We start from the raw sequence: 17,965 nt of genomic DNA on the forward strand, positions 1-17,965 counted from the left end.
CACACAGGCAGACAGTGAGGCTGCAGACGTAAGCTCCTTGCATTTGCATGGTCTCTTTTAAACTTCTCAGAGTTGTGTTCACTTCTGTTGACTAATGGAATCCCTTTAAACGCTCACAGCCGCTGGTCCTAGGTAAGATCTCACAGTGCACAGATTGTCCATTGATTTAAAAGAAAAAAACAAAAACTGGAACAAACTGTGTGTGTGTGTTGAGAAGAGAGAGTGAGACCACCCTCTCCTTTTAGAGCCGCATGAGTAAATTCAGTTAATTAGAATTTAGTCTTTTGCACAACGTGTGGGATTTCTTGAGTTGCAACATCGAGATTTCTTTATTCTAACATCATTAATTTGTTGCTCTCTGTCAAACCAACAGTGCCACGGTCCATCTGGCAAATGAACTCACAGTCATGAGTCACAAACACTAATGTAAACGGCTGTGTGGACATGCATGCAGACTGAGTGACTGGAGGGTCTGCCAGTTGTGACGGCCATGCATCTGGTGCCGCGCCAAATGTTATTTCATTTACTAGTAACACTTTACTTTAAGTCTCCTTATTTTGTATTCATAAGAAGTAAACAAACACGTAATAAACTGCTTATAACACACTATAAAGCTGTTTTACATATTAACACATATTAATGTGCGGCATTTGTTGACAATTATAACGTTTTGTAGAGAGTTAATTTATATGATTTTGCATTGTATTTTTTTTTGGTGTCTACATAAGGAGTGATGGTTGCTACCAAACACATAACCAAACATGTGATCACATGTAACAACAATAACATGTGTTGTAAAGGTTTACTCAATGTTTACATGCTGCTTATAGAAGCTAAGCAGGAGGACTTAAGATAAACTGTTGCCCATGTATTTGTCTACAGATGTTAGTCAGGGGTTAATCTGACGTTTTGCTCCAAAACAAAATATGTTGAGATGAACCATGAAATTTCTTGAGTACAGGAGGATAAATGTCCCAAAGCCCAGTGACCTTTCTGCTCCTGTGACCATCCTGGGAGGGGCTTCTCTCCTGCCTGTGTGTGTGTGTGTGTGTGTGTGTGTGTGTGTGTGTGTGTGTGTGTGTGTGTGTGTGTGTGTGTGTGTGTCGCTCTCTGTTTAAACGCTCAGATTTATTTACTTATTAATCAAAGGTGCCAGAATGCTGCTACTTGTATGCCTAATTTGTGCAAAGAAAATTTTTTAAAAAATGATAATAAAACTGAGAATTTTTGGCTGTGTCACTAATCTACAGACTCAGCCAGTACAAACAAACCAGTCTTCAGTTCATGGGAACAAGAAACTTAACAACTCACCTCTTCCCCACCAAGCCACCCACCTACACACATACTTTAAAGAAGTTACAAATGACCTGTGTGTTACCGCACTGTGTGGGCTGTGAATGACTCCACACTGCTGAGGTGTCCGCTGTGTTGGCGAGCACCGGGCATGATGGGAGCTGGGCAGAGTCTTTCTGAGACAAGCTTTCCAGAGGCCCTGAGTCACGGTCACTGCCCGGGCCAATTCCTCAGCTCAGCTGTGGCCACGTTACCAAATATCCCAGAGGAATTCTTTATTTATTCCAACTGTTGTGTTCTTTGTGATTCTCCATTAAAATTAATCACCTTTTTGAACAACACTCTCCAACACTCATGAAGCTTCACACGTCAGGCCTGGTGGAAATTTACATGTTCCATGGGTGTGGCCAAAGGGCTTGATAACACCCCCCTAGAAAATTTCAAATATACAACCGTGTCACCTACATGTATGGAATTCAGAGGGCACATGTAACATGCCAAGACTTACAAAACAGTCTATCGCACCCGTAACCTAAACCCAACAGGAAGTCAGCAACTTTGAATTTTCTGTGCAATTTTGGCACCATTTCTTTGGAGATTTACCATTTTTGCATCGTACTCCAAACTCCTCCTACAGAACCGATAAGATCGACATCATATTTGGTCGGTCTAATCTGAAGACCTTTGTGATGCTGAACTGCAAAGCTTTTGAGCTTTCGTTGAACAGCCAGCCTGTGGTGACATGGCGGATTTTGATGTTTCGCCATGAAACAGGAAAATGCTGTAACTCCAGCAGAAGTCATCCAAACTGGCCCAAACTTTATGTGTTTGATAAGAGTCCCGGCCGGAAGTTGTCTACGTGCCCATATCGGTTATAATCATAGCCCGACAGCAGGTTTAAACTCATCCACCTCAAACCTGGTCAGAAGATGCTCAACACCTCGATGGCACTTTATTGTGAAAACTGAGTTTTCATTGAGCTGTTATTCTAAATCAAATACACATTGTTGAATTTAGTCCAAACCTTAAACACTGAAGACATCTGCGTGCTAATGTGAGGTCGAAGTCATAGCGCCACCTACTGAAAACAGGAAGATTTGATTTATGTGACATTTTCATAGTCTGTACTTGATGCACAGGAACATAATGCATAATGATTGCATCAAGTGTGCAGCAGTGTGAGGGCCCGCTCAACGCTGCTTGCAGCTTTTATTTTACTCTTTTTTTGAGCTACACTGAAGTTTTTAGAAAGGTGTTTCTCACTGTCAGTGGATGGATATCATCACCTCTCAGACAAGGACACACATGGTGATGTCTCTGTTGTGGGAGGAAAACACAACTGAGGTACCAGCCGGAGTTTTGGCAACGTCTTCAACAACTTCTTTAAAATCTGAGACGTCATGATTTACCATCATCATCTTGACTACCCGACAACAAAAGCCTGAGTCGGAGGAATGTTGGCCCATGTTGTCCCCAGTCAAAACACTGAAACGTAGCTGTTGTAAATCACATCAGAGCTCACTGCGAGTGCTAATTACTGTCTTGGTGTGAAGACACAACTCAATCTGTGCTAAACGTGTGGCTATAAACGTGCGGCCGAGCGAAGCTGCCTGTGTGCGGGAATTCCCCTCGTGTTCAACATGTGGGTGTGCAGGGTTTTTTCGGCGACAGCTCGGTTTCTTTCACACATCAGTGAGACTGAGAGACAGAGTTATTACACCACGGAGAGCTGCCTTCATGGCACAGCTGCCTCACTGGTCAGGCTCAGCGGGCCAGGCTATTCATTAGACCGGCCTGTTACTAAAGCAGGGATATGGTTTATGGGACAGTTCCGTGTGGAGAGAGATTCAGTCTTGATTCATCTGCCATTACTCCTGGCTTTGATGAGGTATTCAAAATGTCCATATTCAGAACGTTTAGGCGGCTGCACATGACGTAGTGAGTCTGTGGCAGCGTAATGGGTTGTGTCAGACTGAGAAAGGTAATGAAAGAGGTTGTGGAGGTATACCTGCGTCCAGTTTAAACACAAATTATGTGACTGATTGATGGTAGAGGTACAGGCAGGAAGATATGTTTTGAAGCACCAGATTACATTTTCTATTAACATAATGAGGACGTTGCCTCTGAACATAATCCAGCCGGCGATTGCGTGGCTGGATGTATGTAACTGGGACTATTTTCTAGTCTATCAACATAATTTCTAGGAGACAGTGTTGCCTGACCAAACCCACAGCTCTCTGAGTAACCATTACTTTTCTGCAGTGGTGGAAACTAGTAACTAAATACATTTGTGTGCTTCTCATTTTTGAGTATTGCTATTATATCTTATATTGTTCTGCTACTTTACACTTAAAATGCATTTATTTTTCAGGAGGAAAGTTTGTACTTTTTACTCTGTGACATTTATTTAAAAGCTATGGTTAAATACCCTTCACACATGCACCTCTCTACATAAATGTGACAGCAATTTCTCATGTATGAATAAACATGTGGGTCACATTTATTTAAAAATCAACACTAGTTTGGACCTAGTACTTTCAACATGGCACAGGTCTGGGTTGAATTCTGTACCAGCTGAAGTAAAGGCTCAGCACCATTTCTTTCCATGGTCAAAGAAAATAAACCAGAGTAACAAACTTCGAAACACTTTCCATAAAAACTGCAGTCTAACAAAAACAACACAGAAACACTGTGTAATTGTAGCCTGTTTAATTTTCTTGAGACCTGATACTTAATGATGAATTATATTGTGACTGAATGATATTTACTAAAAATCATGCAAAAGAGGTGTACTTTTTCAGCCCTGTACAGGTTCTATACAGGTATCTCCCAGGTTGCACCTGGTCCCAAAAAACCTCCACCCTTTAGCGGGTGGGGAAACCTGTCTGTAGCCTGGGAGGCAAAACCCAGGGGGAAACAGTCCAACATACAGCTCCTAAAGCTTATTGCTGTGAGCTTATAATAATAATGATTGTATTGATTACTAAATAATTTGACAAATATTTCCTTAATTAATCCTTACTTAGTCATTTGGCTGGTGAAGTTGTCAAATATCTTGTTTTGTCCTGTTTAACAGTCAAAAACAGTCAAATTAAATCTTCACATTTGAAAAGTCAGAACAAACAGAGGTTTTTTTTTGTTTGTCTTTTTTTTGCTTGAAAAAAAAAAAAAAAAACAGTCGCCAATTTATTTCCTGTCTCTTGACTAATCAATGAACTGACTAATTGTTCCTGCTGTAAACATATTGATCAGTTTCTGGCTTCTTTTTGGGGATTCAGCAGCTGTTCACAGTTTTCAGACATTAAATAAAACTGTAACTGTAAAACTGATGGAAAGAAAAACAGGATTTGGAAAAATAAATGTGGGAAATGTTCCCCCAGCCCAAGTGGAAATTAACCCCTTTTGATCATATTACAGAATATGATGCATTTTAACTGTTCACACATTAAAATGATTTGATGTTATATATTCTTTTTTATCTCTCTTTTTTTCCTTTATTTTGAAACAACATAACAGAAAATATCACACCTTTCCTATAGTGCTGTCCCGGCAAGAACACATATACAAACCAAAACAGACAACGCACTCAAAACAACCCCCACACACCAAAAAATTCTAAAATGAGCCGTTTTTCATCAAGTTTTGATATTTAAATATATTTCTTCTTCTTCCCAACTCCTCCACCCCCCCACCACAAGTACCTGTTTTCTGCCTGGACCCTCTTAATAAGTCAAAATATAAATTTATAACAATGATAAACACCTGTCATTTTCTTTGCCTTGCCTCACCAAATTAAAAGAAAATGTCTTAGAATACAAATGTAATTAACTACTCGTAATAAATATGTTTATGTTGACCTTTGACCAGGTATCTGAACACTTGTTCCACCACTGCATGTGACGCTGACCAGAGGAGAGAGAGAGTGTTGAGAGAATGAAAACCAGAGGGAGCTGCCTCGTGTGGTTGCTGGATCAATCACTCCATCTAGTGCCACTCACAGTCAAAAAGAAAATGCACAAGTTGTTGGACAATATATCTGCCATCAAAACACGAGTGTATTTTGACCTTGGCACCGTACCTATTAATCAAGTCAAGGATCGTTAAGGACGAGTGAGGAGGACGAGACGAGAAAGAAAACAAGCACACACACATTGCAGCTGTTAAAGAGAGAGTGCTTTGCCACTGCACTTCATCTGCGTCCCTCTAATTACACCACTAGGAATAGATCCACAGATCCACCGAAGCGCTGCGAAGCGCCAGCCGCCACACCAAGAACTGGCGGCCACTGGTCCGCCCTCTGTAGAGCCTCCAACACACACAAGCCACTGGGGTTTCTTACATAACTCTTCCCAGCCAAAACTTCTGGGCTTTCCAGGCTCTGCTTGAGTCATATCATTGTTTCCTGGTAAATCTATCTTTCTTGTTTCTGCCATGTTGAGCTTGACCACTGTGAAGGGAGCCTCAGGAGGGCCAGGAAGGTAGTTCTGTAAAAGTCACTTCCCTTTACGCCTTGGAAGGAGTTCACTTGGAGCCAGAGCAATGAACCCGTCACTCAGGGTTTGGGTTCTGATCGAATCAAGAGGCCTCTAATTATAGGACACTCCACAACAGGCGGCTTAGACATGAAAATGGATAAAAGAATAAACAATGATGAAAGGAGCGCTGCGTTCACGACAGTGGAAAAGAGGAGTTTCTACGCCTGTGTTAAGATTCATCCTAATCTCATTACATGGCCCGACTGCAATGAAGAAAAAAAGGAGGGGAAATCTGTGTTTTTTGGCTCCACTTCTGGTGCAGTTTTTGGTTGTAATTTAAACATTTATTAGTCCTTTAGATTTGGTTCAGAGTAAATGAGTCAGAAAGATTTAAAGTGTGTTTGGAGTTTTGAAGTTGACTGTGCAAAGTGTCACAGGGGAATCTGTCAGCAGCTAACAACACACTGGAGCTCACTACCAGATGTACCACAACCAGTTCACTTGTGTGGAAACCTAGACGTGAACGTCACTGATGACACCATGAACGTCACTCATGACACCATGACTGTCACTGATGACACCATGAACTCCGACCAAAGCCACATGAAAAACGCAGCAACATTATTCATTTTCCTTTGAGCTCTGTTTTGTTCTCAAACCAGCAAACTGTAAAAATATATTTATATTTTTTTCATGTCTGTGTCATATTCAGATTCAGCCTAAATATAGAAACTATAGATGAAGGCGTCAGTTTTACGTAATGTTGCTGGTATGATGTCAATACGACATCAACAGATCTTTACAGGTCCATTTTTGCTGGGAGCTGCGTGTCACACATGAAAAATAGGTACGACACCAAATCTGTAGATCACATGACGCAGCCGTGAGGTGTGAGACACACGTGTCCTGCAGGCACAGTGTCTGATCTCATCTGTAAAAATGGCCACCGCAATGAAAACGAAGACTATCCACAGCTGCCACACACGCCACACAGCCAGCGAGCTCCCGGCCAAGAGTTTCTGTTTCTTACAGCTTTCGGTGGCGAGAAGGCAACACTCAGTGACTGGTTTCCATGAAAACTGTTGCAGCTGAGTGGATGACTGGATCCACATTTACATCATATCAGTAACAGTGATGAACTGTGCGTCAGAGCAACTGGAAGCAGGCCACAACTTTAGAAATCAAAGACCACTCAGAGCATTGTCTCTCTATGAGTGAATGTTCAACAAGTGAAGCTGCAGCTTCTCCAGCTGTCAATATCACCATCAGCTGTTTAGACTTTTAGCACCATGTGGGCGACAACTGGTAGATATTAAAACACGTCCTCCCATCAGCACTTCAGTGTAACTTTGAGCAGATTCTGTGTAATCATACTGAACTGTGGTGTTTATTGTGTGATGTTTGGTGAGGTGAGGGTGGGGGTGGGGGGAGACGAGGTCTGAACAACCACATCTTGTCTCTTTGTCTTCAGTATCGTCCTGGTCCGGCTCAGGTGGAGCTGCTAAGTTGAGTCAGAGCTTTTGGGTAAGTGAAGGATTCTTGGGGCTTGGAGGTCAAGAGGTGAGAGACATCACTCAACAGCTGCTTTATTAACTGCACGCACACACACAACACACACAGTGTAGAAATACACTAACACACATACACATCACAGGAGTAACGAGACGTACACGAGCTAACACGTACGACACAGACCGACAAGGTAGTCTGCTCACACTGACAAAGCATCGACTGTCCCTCTCTGTTTGGGGTGGAGGTCAGCGATGCTAAGAAAGAGAGAGAAACACTCTGATACACTCACTCACTGAACACATCAGCACACTGTTGAAAAAAGGAATATTTCAGATATTTTTCAGCTGTCTCAAGGACCAGTTGTTCACTTCGGTGACCTCTGTTCAACAAACTGAGATGGAAATAACTGAGAGAAGAAAACAAACCCTCCAGTTCCTTCATGTTCTGTATACAGGGTCTGTATGAAGGTCCCACAAATACAACAAGAACAAAGATGTAAAGGAGCAAAACAACATTCAGCACGAACAGAGTGACGAGGGTCAGCACATCCAGTGCTTCACAGCAGTTTGTTTGTATTTTTAACAGTGACACTTTTAATCTTGTGTCCTGTGTCGATGTGTTTTAACCGCTCGAGAATAACGGAGGATGTAGATTTACATCATGCTGCTGCTTTTCTCGTGGAGTGGCGTTTCAGTCAGTTCACCCGACGCCACACTCACCTACACCAGAGACCAGCTGTCAGCGCTTCAGGCTGAAGCGGGGGGTTTTAAACATCATGTTCCCAGTGACTGCATCCAGATCTTGATACACAAATGGAGGAGGAAAGCTCCAAGAATGAAAATTAAAAAGAGAGGCTCAAGAGGAGGTGTGCATGAGAGAGTGAGGAGGGTTCCTCTCCCTACCGTCACATGACAAATGTGCGATCTCTCAACAGCACCGCTGAGGAGGTAACAATTAGACTGACCTACAACACAGACTTTAAACAGTGTAACCTCATCTGCCAGAAAAGCCAGAAGCTGCAGCCTCAGTCGACGGATATTTTTATTAATACATCTCTGTGTGACCTGCACAGATGACCAACCTCGGTCCTCACAGGTAGCACAGGTGAAGCAGTGTAAAACTGGGCAGACTGGCTGACAGTGACCTGTCTTCACTGGTCAATCTGCCATATGCTAAGATGAACATGTTAGGACCTAGATTTGGTTCAGTCAGTGACACAATGACCTTCATGTGGTGGAAATACTGTTTATATATGATATAATCTGATACACTGGCTGCCTGCCATGCATTTTAAATATATCAATACAATTTTAAATAAAAGTATCTGTGGATCTTTAATTTTATTTTTTGTGAAATTTAACATAGAAACCAAAGGTAAAAATGGTACAAATGGTACTTTCACAAGACTGAAAAAGGTCTGAGCTCATTATAACTAAAGCCCAAGTTAAATTTCTACATTCCACCTGTGCTGAGATCTGACAGTAATTTATGTTCACAGTGCATCAGTGCTGGAGGGAAAGTTTAATACAAATCACTGTTTCAGATAAATTTCTATAGAGATGGATCGAAACATCAAACTGAGCCGAGAGGAAGCAAGGGTATCACAGGTATATTCAGAAAACTGATTTCCATTTAATTTCAAATTAATAGTGATTTTAAAACTTTAAGCAACTTGAAGCTCTTTTGCATCATATATGTTAATATACCTGACACTGCATGGAAAAAAGGCTCAAACTCCACAGCCAAAACCTTCCACTATCCAACCAGAGATGTCAGAGGAAGTATTTTATATAGAAACCAAATAAATAGATCTGTTATAGTGAATCAGTTCAGGTGTAAATTAACACTGCAGGCATATTTCACTTTCTCATTTAACCAAAAGGAAATATAATATCGCCTGCTTTCTGTCTCCTGAACTATTCCAGCTCCTTCCTCCAGAATAAAACTGTGTGTGTGTACGTGTGAGTGAGTGACTGGGTGTGTGAGTGCGTCTTACCACTGGGGTTGAATTGCATGCAGGATATGGGTTTGTCATGAGCTGGGAAGTGAGCCACCACTCCCTCTCCGTCCGAGTCCTCACTCACCAAGACCTGCAAAGTATACACACACACACACACACACACACACACACACACACACAGACCACACCACCACAGCACACACACACAAAGAAAGTCCAAATCATTTTCTAACAATGTGAACATTAAACCCAGAATGGGACTTTCCCCCCCTGCTCAAGGATTTCTCCTCAGGTTTTGGTTTGGTCTGATATCATCACATCAGTCCACAGTTAAATAGCTGGAGGTTAAAGTCATTCTTGAATGTGCCATTGCCCTCTTGTGGATAGAAAACAATTAGCATATTACCTGATGGGCAGGAAAGGAAGAAAAACAAGAACTGAATGTCTCTCTGTCGTGAATCATTGAAATCTGTGAGTGCTGATCCTTCACTGAGACCAGTGAGGATGCGGTATGGTCAAACAACCGAGACGAAAATATGGACAAATTTACTTTGGCAATAATGTGGCTTTTCACATGTGGGTTTGACAATACCCCACGACAGCAGGTTTTCCCGTAAACAGGCAGAAACTGGCGTCAACTGACAATAAAACATGGCTCTGCTCCTAAATCTCTGACCGAAGTCTGCTGTCAAGAGCGGGACGAATCAAACAAAGGCTGAGCCTAGACCAGGAGCTGGCTGAAAACCCCCTTTCCTTACAAAAACAGATTAGAAATAAGCACAGACCTGAGGTCAGTTTCTGCAAGAGTGTGAGAGAGAACATATACACAGGGTTAAATCAGGCCCCAGTATCAGTGAGCATCAACTAACTTAACACAACTGGTCCCAACAAGAAACTGAAGGGCTTCATCTCAGACTGCAAGCAAGAAAATAAACAGAAAAAAAGAAAAAGCTGGAGAACAGAAAGAAAGAAAGAGGCTGGTGACATGAAGCAGATCACTTTTATTACACTGGAGGCAGACAATGTTGTTCTGTGAGGGAATCCTGCTGGAGCCCTTTGAAACAAGAGTGTCCTCCAGAGAACTGAGCCTGTTACACAGGGCTAAGTGTGTGTGTGTGTGTGTGTTATAAAGCTGCTGTTCCAAATAAGGAATTTCAAATCCTGAAAGAGATGGGAATATCCCGGACTACCGCAGTGACACAGGAACTCGCCTCTGTCATATTCCTGTTCTTTCCCATTTCTCCAAAAATCACATCCCAACCCCCCCGATCCTGTTTCACTCTCTGCTGCTGCCCCCCCACCCTCCTACTCCCCTGCTTCACCCTCCATTTCTCCTGCACTCCTCGCTCTCCCCTCCCTGCCCTCCTGGCCCAGTCAGTGTTTATGGCCAGTGTATGGTTACAGTGTGTCGGCTGGTGACAGAGTGCAGGCCTGCTTCTGAAAGCTTAGGTCCTGCTTATAAGACAACACACTGGCTGCAGGGCGGCTAAGGGAGAGGGAGAAGGCAGTGAGAGTGTGTGTGTGTGTGTGTGTGTGTGTGGTGACTACATCACTGACAAACTGTACTATTTATGCTAACATGCCTCATTAAAAAAGGTGACGGGTGCTGCAGTATGATTAATCGTGGTTTAGAGTGGCCGAGCAGAATTACTGGATAAAAGTTTTTAGCATTTCTGTAAACATTAAGGGAGATCCTGTTGAAGGGAACTGGCATAGTTCAAACTGTGACCAGGGTTAGACTGATATACTTGTCTGTATTTACTGCAGCTACAGACACTCAGTGAGCACTTTATCAGGAACACCACACTAACACTGTGTAGTTTCTCCGTTCTTCGTGTCATGGATCCACCAGATATTGAAACTGTCCTCTGAGACTCTGCTCCATGTTGACTGCATCATTTCTGCAGATCTGTCAGCTGCACATTCAAGCTGCCAGTCTCCTGTTCCACCACATCCCAAAGGTGGTCTACTGGACCCAGGTCTGGAGACTGGGGAGGTCACTGAAGTTCACTGAACTCACTGTCGTATATCATGGAGCATTATCCTGCAGGAAGTGGCCTTTAGAAGATGGTGAAGATGGTCAGCAACAAGACTCAGAAATCCAGATCCATCAGACCAGGTCTTCAACTGAGCCTGTGTCCACTGCAGCCGCAGGTTCCTGTTCTTAGTGACAGGAAGTGGAAGCTGAGGAGGTGTCTGCTGTTGTAGTCCATCCACCTCAAGGCTGGATGTGTTGTTCACTCTGAAGCTTTTCTCCTCACCACAGTTGAAAAGAGTGGTTATCTGAGTGACTGTAGCCTTTCTGTTAGCTCCGACCACTGCAAGAGGTTTATGCACTTCAGATGTTTAGATTCTCCATCACACAATACCAGCAGATTCATTCTGCAGAAGGACAACAAGCCCAAACACACAGCCGGAGTTATTAATTATCTTCAGTGACAATAAGGACAAAGAGTTCTGCAACAGATGGTCTGGACCCCACTGAGTCCTGGTCGCACCATCGAGTCTGGGATCACATGAAGAGACAGACGACACAGAGACACAGAGGAACTGTGGAAGGTTATTTAAGACTTTGGGACCAGCCTCCTTGCCCAGTGCCTTGAAAAACCCTGTGAAAATATACTGAGAAATGCAAATGGTGACAAAAGCAATTACTGATTTGATTTAGATTTTTTTCAGTTTACTGCACTTAAAAAAATATTCATGGCTTTATTTTTAAATCATCCTCACTTTACTTTTAGTGCCTAAATGTTTTGCTCAGTACTGTATGTGTAGAAACTTGTGCAGCTTCATGTGAGGTTCCTGCTCATGCAGACCAACAGCTGACTGTTTACAGAGCGTCTCTCCTGCTCTAAGAGCCAGGGCTGTGGCTAAAAGCTTGGCTGTTAAAATATGCAGCAAATCTAAGTCACACCTTTCAGGGCAGGTTGTGTGGAGTGAGGTGAATGAGCCTGAGTGTGTTCAAGCCGCAGAAAAAAAAAAAAAAGCCAACCTTGGAGATTTTCCTGTTTCCCACCAAGCCACAGAGGCCAGACTTATGTTTACCTGGGTCACACACAACAAGACCAGAGAGGGAAAAAGCCAAGAACAAATTACTGCCAATTTAATCTTTGGCATTTGTGTGTGTGTGTGTGTGTGTGTGTGTTCTTGTTCTTATATCCCGTTGGGAAATTTAACCTGAATGCACACTAACACATGGGGAGTCGTGTCACCGTGGGAACAACGGTTCCCACAGGTAGAGACTGCTTTCTGAGACTTGGTTCTTTAGGGGAAGAAGCCTGTTAAGTCTGTGTCTGTGTGTGTGTGTGTGTGTGTGTGTGTGTGTGTGTGTGTGTGTGTGTGTGTGTGTGTGTGTGTGTGTGTGTGTGTGTGAGAGTGTGAGTGTGAGTGTGTGTGTCCATGCATTGTGAACATTAAGGTTGGGAGGAAATGTAAGTATTTCGAGGGCTGACATTTAATTAAACAAGGACAGTCACCTGGTAACAGTTTCTGGTTAACCACCGAACAGGATCCAGAAAGGGAGTGAGCTCAGACCAGTGGGTCTGAGGTTGGGCTGTGATGCAGTGAGGGAGGGGGGAGGGGGAAAAGGGCGGGGGGCTGTCAAGTTTTCAAGAACCTAATCCATCTTCTCCCACCATTCAACAGTCATAGTGAAACTTAAGGGCTACGCCTTACACACAGTGTACTAGTGTAACTTTTAACTAAGATGAAATACTGCAAATATAAACTAATGCATATTGTATGAATTTTTAATATTGTACTAACTAGAAGATTCTTGTGCACTGATGGGGAGTTATACATTGATAACTGGGGGAACATGAGTACCTGAACCTATCACATCACAGTCTGCTTCACATACATCATGTTTTTTAAGGCACAGTCGAGATGTTTCAGTTACAGCCCACATCCATCGGCCCAGACAACCGTCCTATAGTCTCCAACAGACAGATGCCTCCACTAGTGACAGCCCACTCATATAATACATTGTGTGTTCTGAAATTGGTCAATTTACATCAAAACTGCATTGCAAAATTCACTGTTCAACAGTAGACCTCTTGTAATGGCCCCAACCACCCAGAATCATCCATGTTCATCTGTAAAGTTCTGCCCCCCCTCCACACCAGAGGGACTTGTTGAGGTCCATTTACCCGTCACCAAACTTCCTCAGACCTATTTTCTACGTGACAAAGCACAGATATTGTGTCATTAACACCAAACTTGGACTCCTGGAATTGATCACGTACTGGTGTAAATGTGGTTGACATTTACTTACTTTGGTCTGATACTTCAGTGGTAATTCATATATTCTCCTCCTCAATACACAGTCAAATTCTAGATTTGGATCAGTCTTCCATTGTCTGTAGGAAACTTCCATGTAAGCAAAAATAAAAAAAGATCAAAAGTACTCGGCTTTTCGGACGAATGTAAAATGTCATGACTTTTCGAAGACACCTCATACTGAGATGCCCTCAGACTGTCTTAGTGTCCACAAAGGGTGAACAATCTGGTGTCCAGCGTAATCACTTTGTACAAATCCAGGATTATTAAATCATTAACAATAACAAGAAAAAGCACAAACACTCGACTGACCTGTCCCTCGCCAACGCTGTGTGTGTCAATGATGGTGACCACACCGGGGTTGTGGGGGCTGCGGCGGCTCGTGCTGTGAGGTGTGCCCTCCTCATCTGGAGTGGCCGCTGGAAGGGTCCCTGCCAGCTGAGTGACAACTTTACCCACCATTGTCAGGCCTGTCTTTAAGGTCTGGAAGACCAAGAAAAAAAGATTAGATTTGTGCTTAAAATTCAACTTAATCCTTAATATAATATATAATATATTCTGCACATGTGCGATACACTGTATTGTGTAGTAGACTTAGTTTGAAACCTTCGCTGGCGCTGAATGTGAGCAGGAGAGCTGCCAGGTGCACGGGTGTATGTGCACCACTGTGTCTGTGTGTATGCACCATGTTCATTTGATGCCTGCTGATAACTTGTAGTGCTGACGACTTGTAGTACTGTAGCCACACGAGACACCCTTGTGTATGTGTGTGTTTGTGTGTGTGTGTGTGTGTGTGAAGCTCCTCTGTGTCCGTTTAAGGCCCAGCCAGGGTGTCTGGCTCAAACACACCTCTGTGGCTCGATTGAGGGAAATGGATAGTGCTGCTTAAGTGGAGTCTATCTCACCTACTACACTGTCTTTGGCTAATGGAGTCCAGTGCGTGTGACTGTGTGTCTTTGTGTGTGTAAAGCGCAAAAGGGGCCCCGGAGAGCTAATCAGGCATTCAGACTAGGCGGCCCTGTCAATAGCGCGTGGCGCCTCACGTTTGTTGGGTCTGAGGATCGCCCACTGTCTCTCTTTGCCACTTGGCCAGGCACACTTACAGTGTCTGCTGCCTCTGTGCATGTGTGTGTGTGTGTGTGTGTGTGTGTGTGTGTGTGTGTGTGTGTGTGTGTGTGTGTGTGTGTGTGTGTGTGTGTGTGTGTGTGTAAAATTCCACAAGCACCATCAATTATTAAGTGAGGCGTTTGGCTCCTAATTGATCAACACTAATGTGTTTTCTAATCACTGCAGTTGTGGAGTTCTTAGTGGTAGTCCAAACAGGGGCTATTGATCCACTGGTGGAGAGGGGGAGTCTGGAGGCAGATCATGTCTGAAAAGCACATGAACACTCACACACACACACAGTTACGACCTGATGTCGCCATCTAAACAAATTACAACCTAATTCATGTGAAAGGGTTTTCTCATACACCCTGGACTGATCGGGAACAGGACTGAGCAGGTCTGGATTAGGGAGTTCAGATGGTCAGAGCTGTTGTACTCTCTCTTTTATTCTTCTTATAAACAAAAGCCATTATAATTTAATGCTTACCCCCCCCCCCCCCCCCCCCCCTTTGTTTCCATGTCTCTGGACATCAGCACTAAGAGCCAGCGTGTCGCGCCACAAGCCAGAAGGAGATACCTTGTCATCCATATTGAGATATATGGTCCTAAATGAGGAGAGGGCAGGCAAGCAGACTGCCTGTCTGCATATCAATACCCCCCGCCATTGTCTGCCCCCTTACCATGCCGCTAATCTGTAAGCGACACTGTGCTCTTTTTGATGTTCACCATCATTAGCCTGCTAACGAGACTTCTCTCACACTAGCCGTTAGCACTCATTAAGTAAGGAAGGGATACACTTTCTCTTTGTAAATCAATTAGCCCTTCCTCTGGGACCGAATGGAGAAACAGACTAGAACCATATGAGGGAGCTAACTAGTTAGCATGTGTTTTCAAGCAGCTAAATCAGACCAGGAGTGAATGTCATCTGGTATCAAAGGGGGCTGCTGGCTGTTAGTGAGCCATCTTAGACTCACTCCCCTGTGGAGATGAGTGAAACAAGACCAGTGGAGAGACGCAGATTACAGAGGTAAAAAAAAACAGATAGGCAGGTTGATGAAGTGTCTCATAAGCTCAGCACCAGTTAGCCAGGCGAGCCAGGTGGATCCAATGTCAGCACATTTACAGATGGTGTAGGCAGAGCCTCGAACACTGCATCAAGTGCTTCTCTCAACACAGACCTCAGGACCGTTCTGTATTCGCACTGATATCCAGTAAAGAACCAGGACGTTTTGAAGGTAGATTATATTAAGTATTATTAACATGTGTGTTTATAATAAACAGAAGAGTCTTTTGGCAGAAAAGACAACTCAAAAGTATTTGCCTCATACACTAAATTTTAACAGAATTTCTTAAAAGCAAGTTCCACTCAGATGGCTTCGGCAGCTGGTCAGCTGTTATCTTGTCTTGCTGTTAGCTAAACCGTGCTAGCTGAAGGGCTAACCAGGCTTAGCCGCTGGATGTAAAGCTCATAAGTGTCATCAGTAGGGTGAATGCAACTGAGAAACCAGAGCTGGAAGTATTAGGTTCATTTTGTCCATGAATAAAAACACAGAGAAATTTGAAATAGCAAACCAGCCAACGTGAGCTAGAAATGGCTCTTGTCCAAAATCTGACAAAGTTTTTCTAAGGTTGGTCACTGACCTAGTATCAGTTCCACTGATATTAGCATTTGGCCCCTAGCAGCCCCTGAAAGGTTGAAATTACAGTTATTTTATCTGATGAGTTTCATCACAGATTTATGAAACCTGACTGCTGACGACAGATGAACCCAGGTAAGGTTTGATGTCTAAAGTGCTCTGTGAACGTACACCTGCTAACTTGTTTGTTAGCTTTTAAGCTCCATCTACACTGAGCCAGCTGAACCTGTAAATGCTGTTTAATGCTTTATGTGTTCATGTGGCCTTTTGGTAAAGATCTTTGTCCACACTAAAAGGTCGAATCAGTGGCTAAATCTTTTCATGTTCTTCTGCTCAGAAATGAAAACAGCTGAGCAGTCAGCTGGTTGAACCTCTGTTCAGTCCCCTCTTGTCTGCTTCCATTAATGCTAACACTACCTGCCAACAGGTCAAACTAGACTGAGATGCTGGTTAAATCTGGCAAACATCTAAATAACAAGGGATTAAACTCTGTTATTGTAGTGTTTGTGTGTGTTAGTGATTTTATGGCTCATCTTTTACAGTAGAATTAAACTGTGGCCCCAAAACTTTCTCTACACCATTCCCCCCAAACAGAGAGTTAAAAGAAATATCTACTACTCAGATTTGTTTATGATGTCAAGCAATTCAGTTCTGTTCACTCATGTAGCCTAAAGTATAAATATATAAAAGAAAAAAACTCAACGATATAATAGAAAAATAGGTAAATGTGTCTCTGTTTCACTTACTTTAGCAGCATTGATCACTGTAGCTGTGTAGGACTGTGCATTGTCACCACAAGCTCCACCACGAGACTGGTGACATCTGATCAACTGCAAAAACAGAGATTTACAGATAAATACACAACATACAGTTTAGGCCTAGAGAAAGAACTGGGGAAACAGACCATGATATCAGAACCCTCCTCGTTCTTTGGAAGAAAACAGATTTTTCTTTCTTAAAGAAACGTTGCACAACCAAACAGCCAATCTACACTGATTAAATTCCAAATACAACTTCACTTGAATGCGTCTGTCCCAGTATTACTCTGTCCCTTCACAAAACTACATTTTGTCATTTCTGAAAATCCCTAGGCAGTCACACAAACAGTGGCCCCATCTGTCAATTACTTGAGTGGGCCAGCACCAAAACACTATTATGCATTAAATGTATTGCAGAGTGCGCAATACAACAATCTGTTTTTTTGTAAATACTTAACAATCCCATTAAACAGAAGAGAACAGAAAACTCCTGCATCTGTTGATTTTCAAAATGTTATCATCTCTAGTGGACTCTTCTTGGAATGAGTTGTTTATCCAGAGAGATTAAAGAGGCAGGAAATAGATAAAAATGCTTTTTTTTGGATTGTAAATATGTCGCTTTTTCTGATATGGATGAGTATGTCTGTGTGTGTGTGTGTGTTTGTGTGTGCGTGTGCGGACTACCTTGTTCTCTGCGTAGGCCAGCCAGCGGCATCCCAGAGATATAGGATTGAGGCTGGGGCCAGGGCAGGGGTAGCAGCCTGAGAAGACACAAAGACGGCCACACTAACAGAGGAGCTGATGATAATTACAACATAAATAAACATTCACACACGTTTTGGCAAATAAACTCATCGAAACTCATCGTGACACCATTGAAAAATGGCCAGAAGTGTTTTTGCAGAACATTATGATGTCACAGTGAAGTTGACCTTTGACCTTTTA

At 43.0% G+C, this 17,965-nt stretch overlaps 1 protein-coding gene across 6 annotated transcripts in view; it reads right to left on the reverse strand.

The window, feature by feature from the left end:
- The window catches only part of bcas3 (BCAS3 microtubule associated cell migration factor), a 314,178-nt gene that overhangs the window by 258,114 nt on the left and 38,099 nt on the right, over window positions 1–17,965 (reverse strand). For all 6 annotated transcript variants that reach the window (XR_011687033.1, XM_071471601.1, XM_071471606.1 and 3 more), the window contains exons 10-13: window positions 17,705–17,781; window positions 17,009–17,092; window positions 13,831–14,001; window positions 9,277–9,370 (exon numbers count right to left, since the gene is read on the reverse strand). Coding sequence is in view for 5 of the 6 variants with exons in the window: in XM_071471601.1 (XP_071327702.1) it covers window positions 9,277–9,370; window positions 13,831–14,001; window positions 17,009–17,092; window positions 17,705–17,781 (426 nt within the window). In the remaining variant the exon portion in view is untranslated. The remainder of the gene's footprint in view (window positions 1–9,276; window positions 9,371–13,830; window positions 14,002–17,008; window positions 17,093–17,704; window positions 17,782–17,965) is intronic.

This window comes from Trachinotus anak, unplaced genomic scaffold (assembly GCF_046630095.1).
Source record: "Trachinotus anak isolate AG129_WGS33_773 ecotype Australia unplaced genomic scaffold, CSIRO_AGI_Tana_v1 ptg000034l, whole genome shotgun sequence".
Taxonomy (NCBI): domain Eukaryota; kingdom Metazoa; phylum Chordata; class Actinopteri; order Carangiformes; family Carangidae; genus Trachinotus; species Trachinotus anak.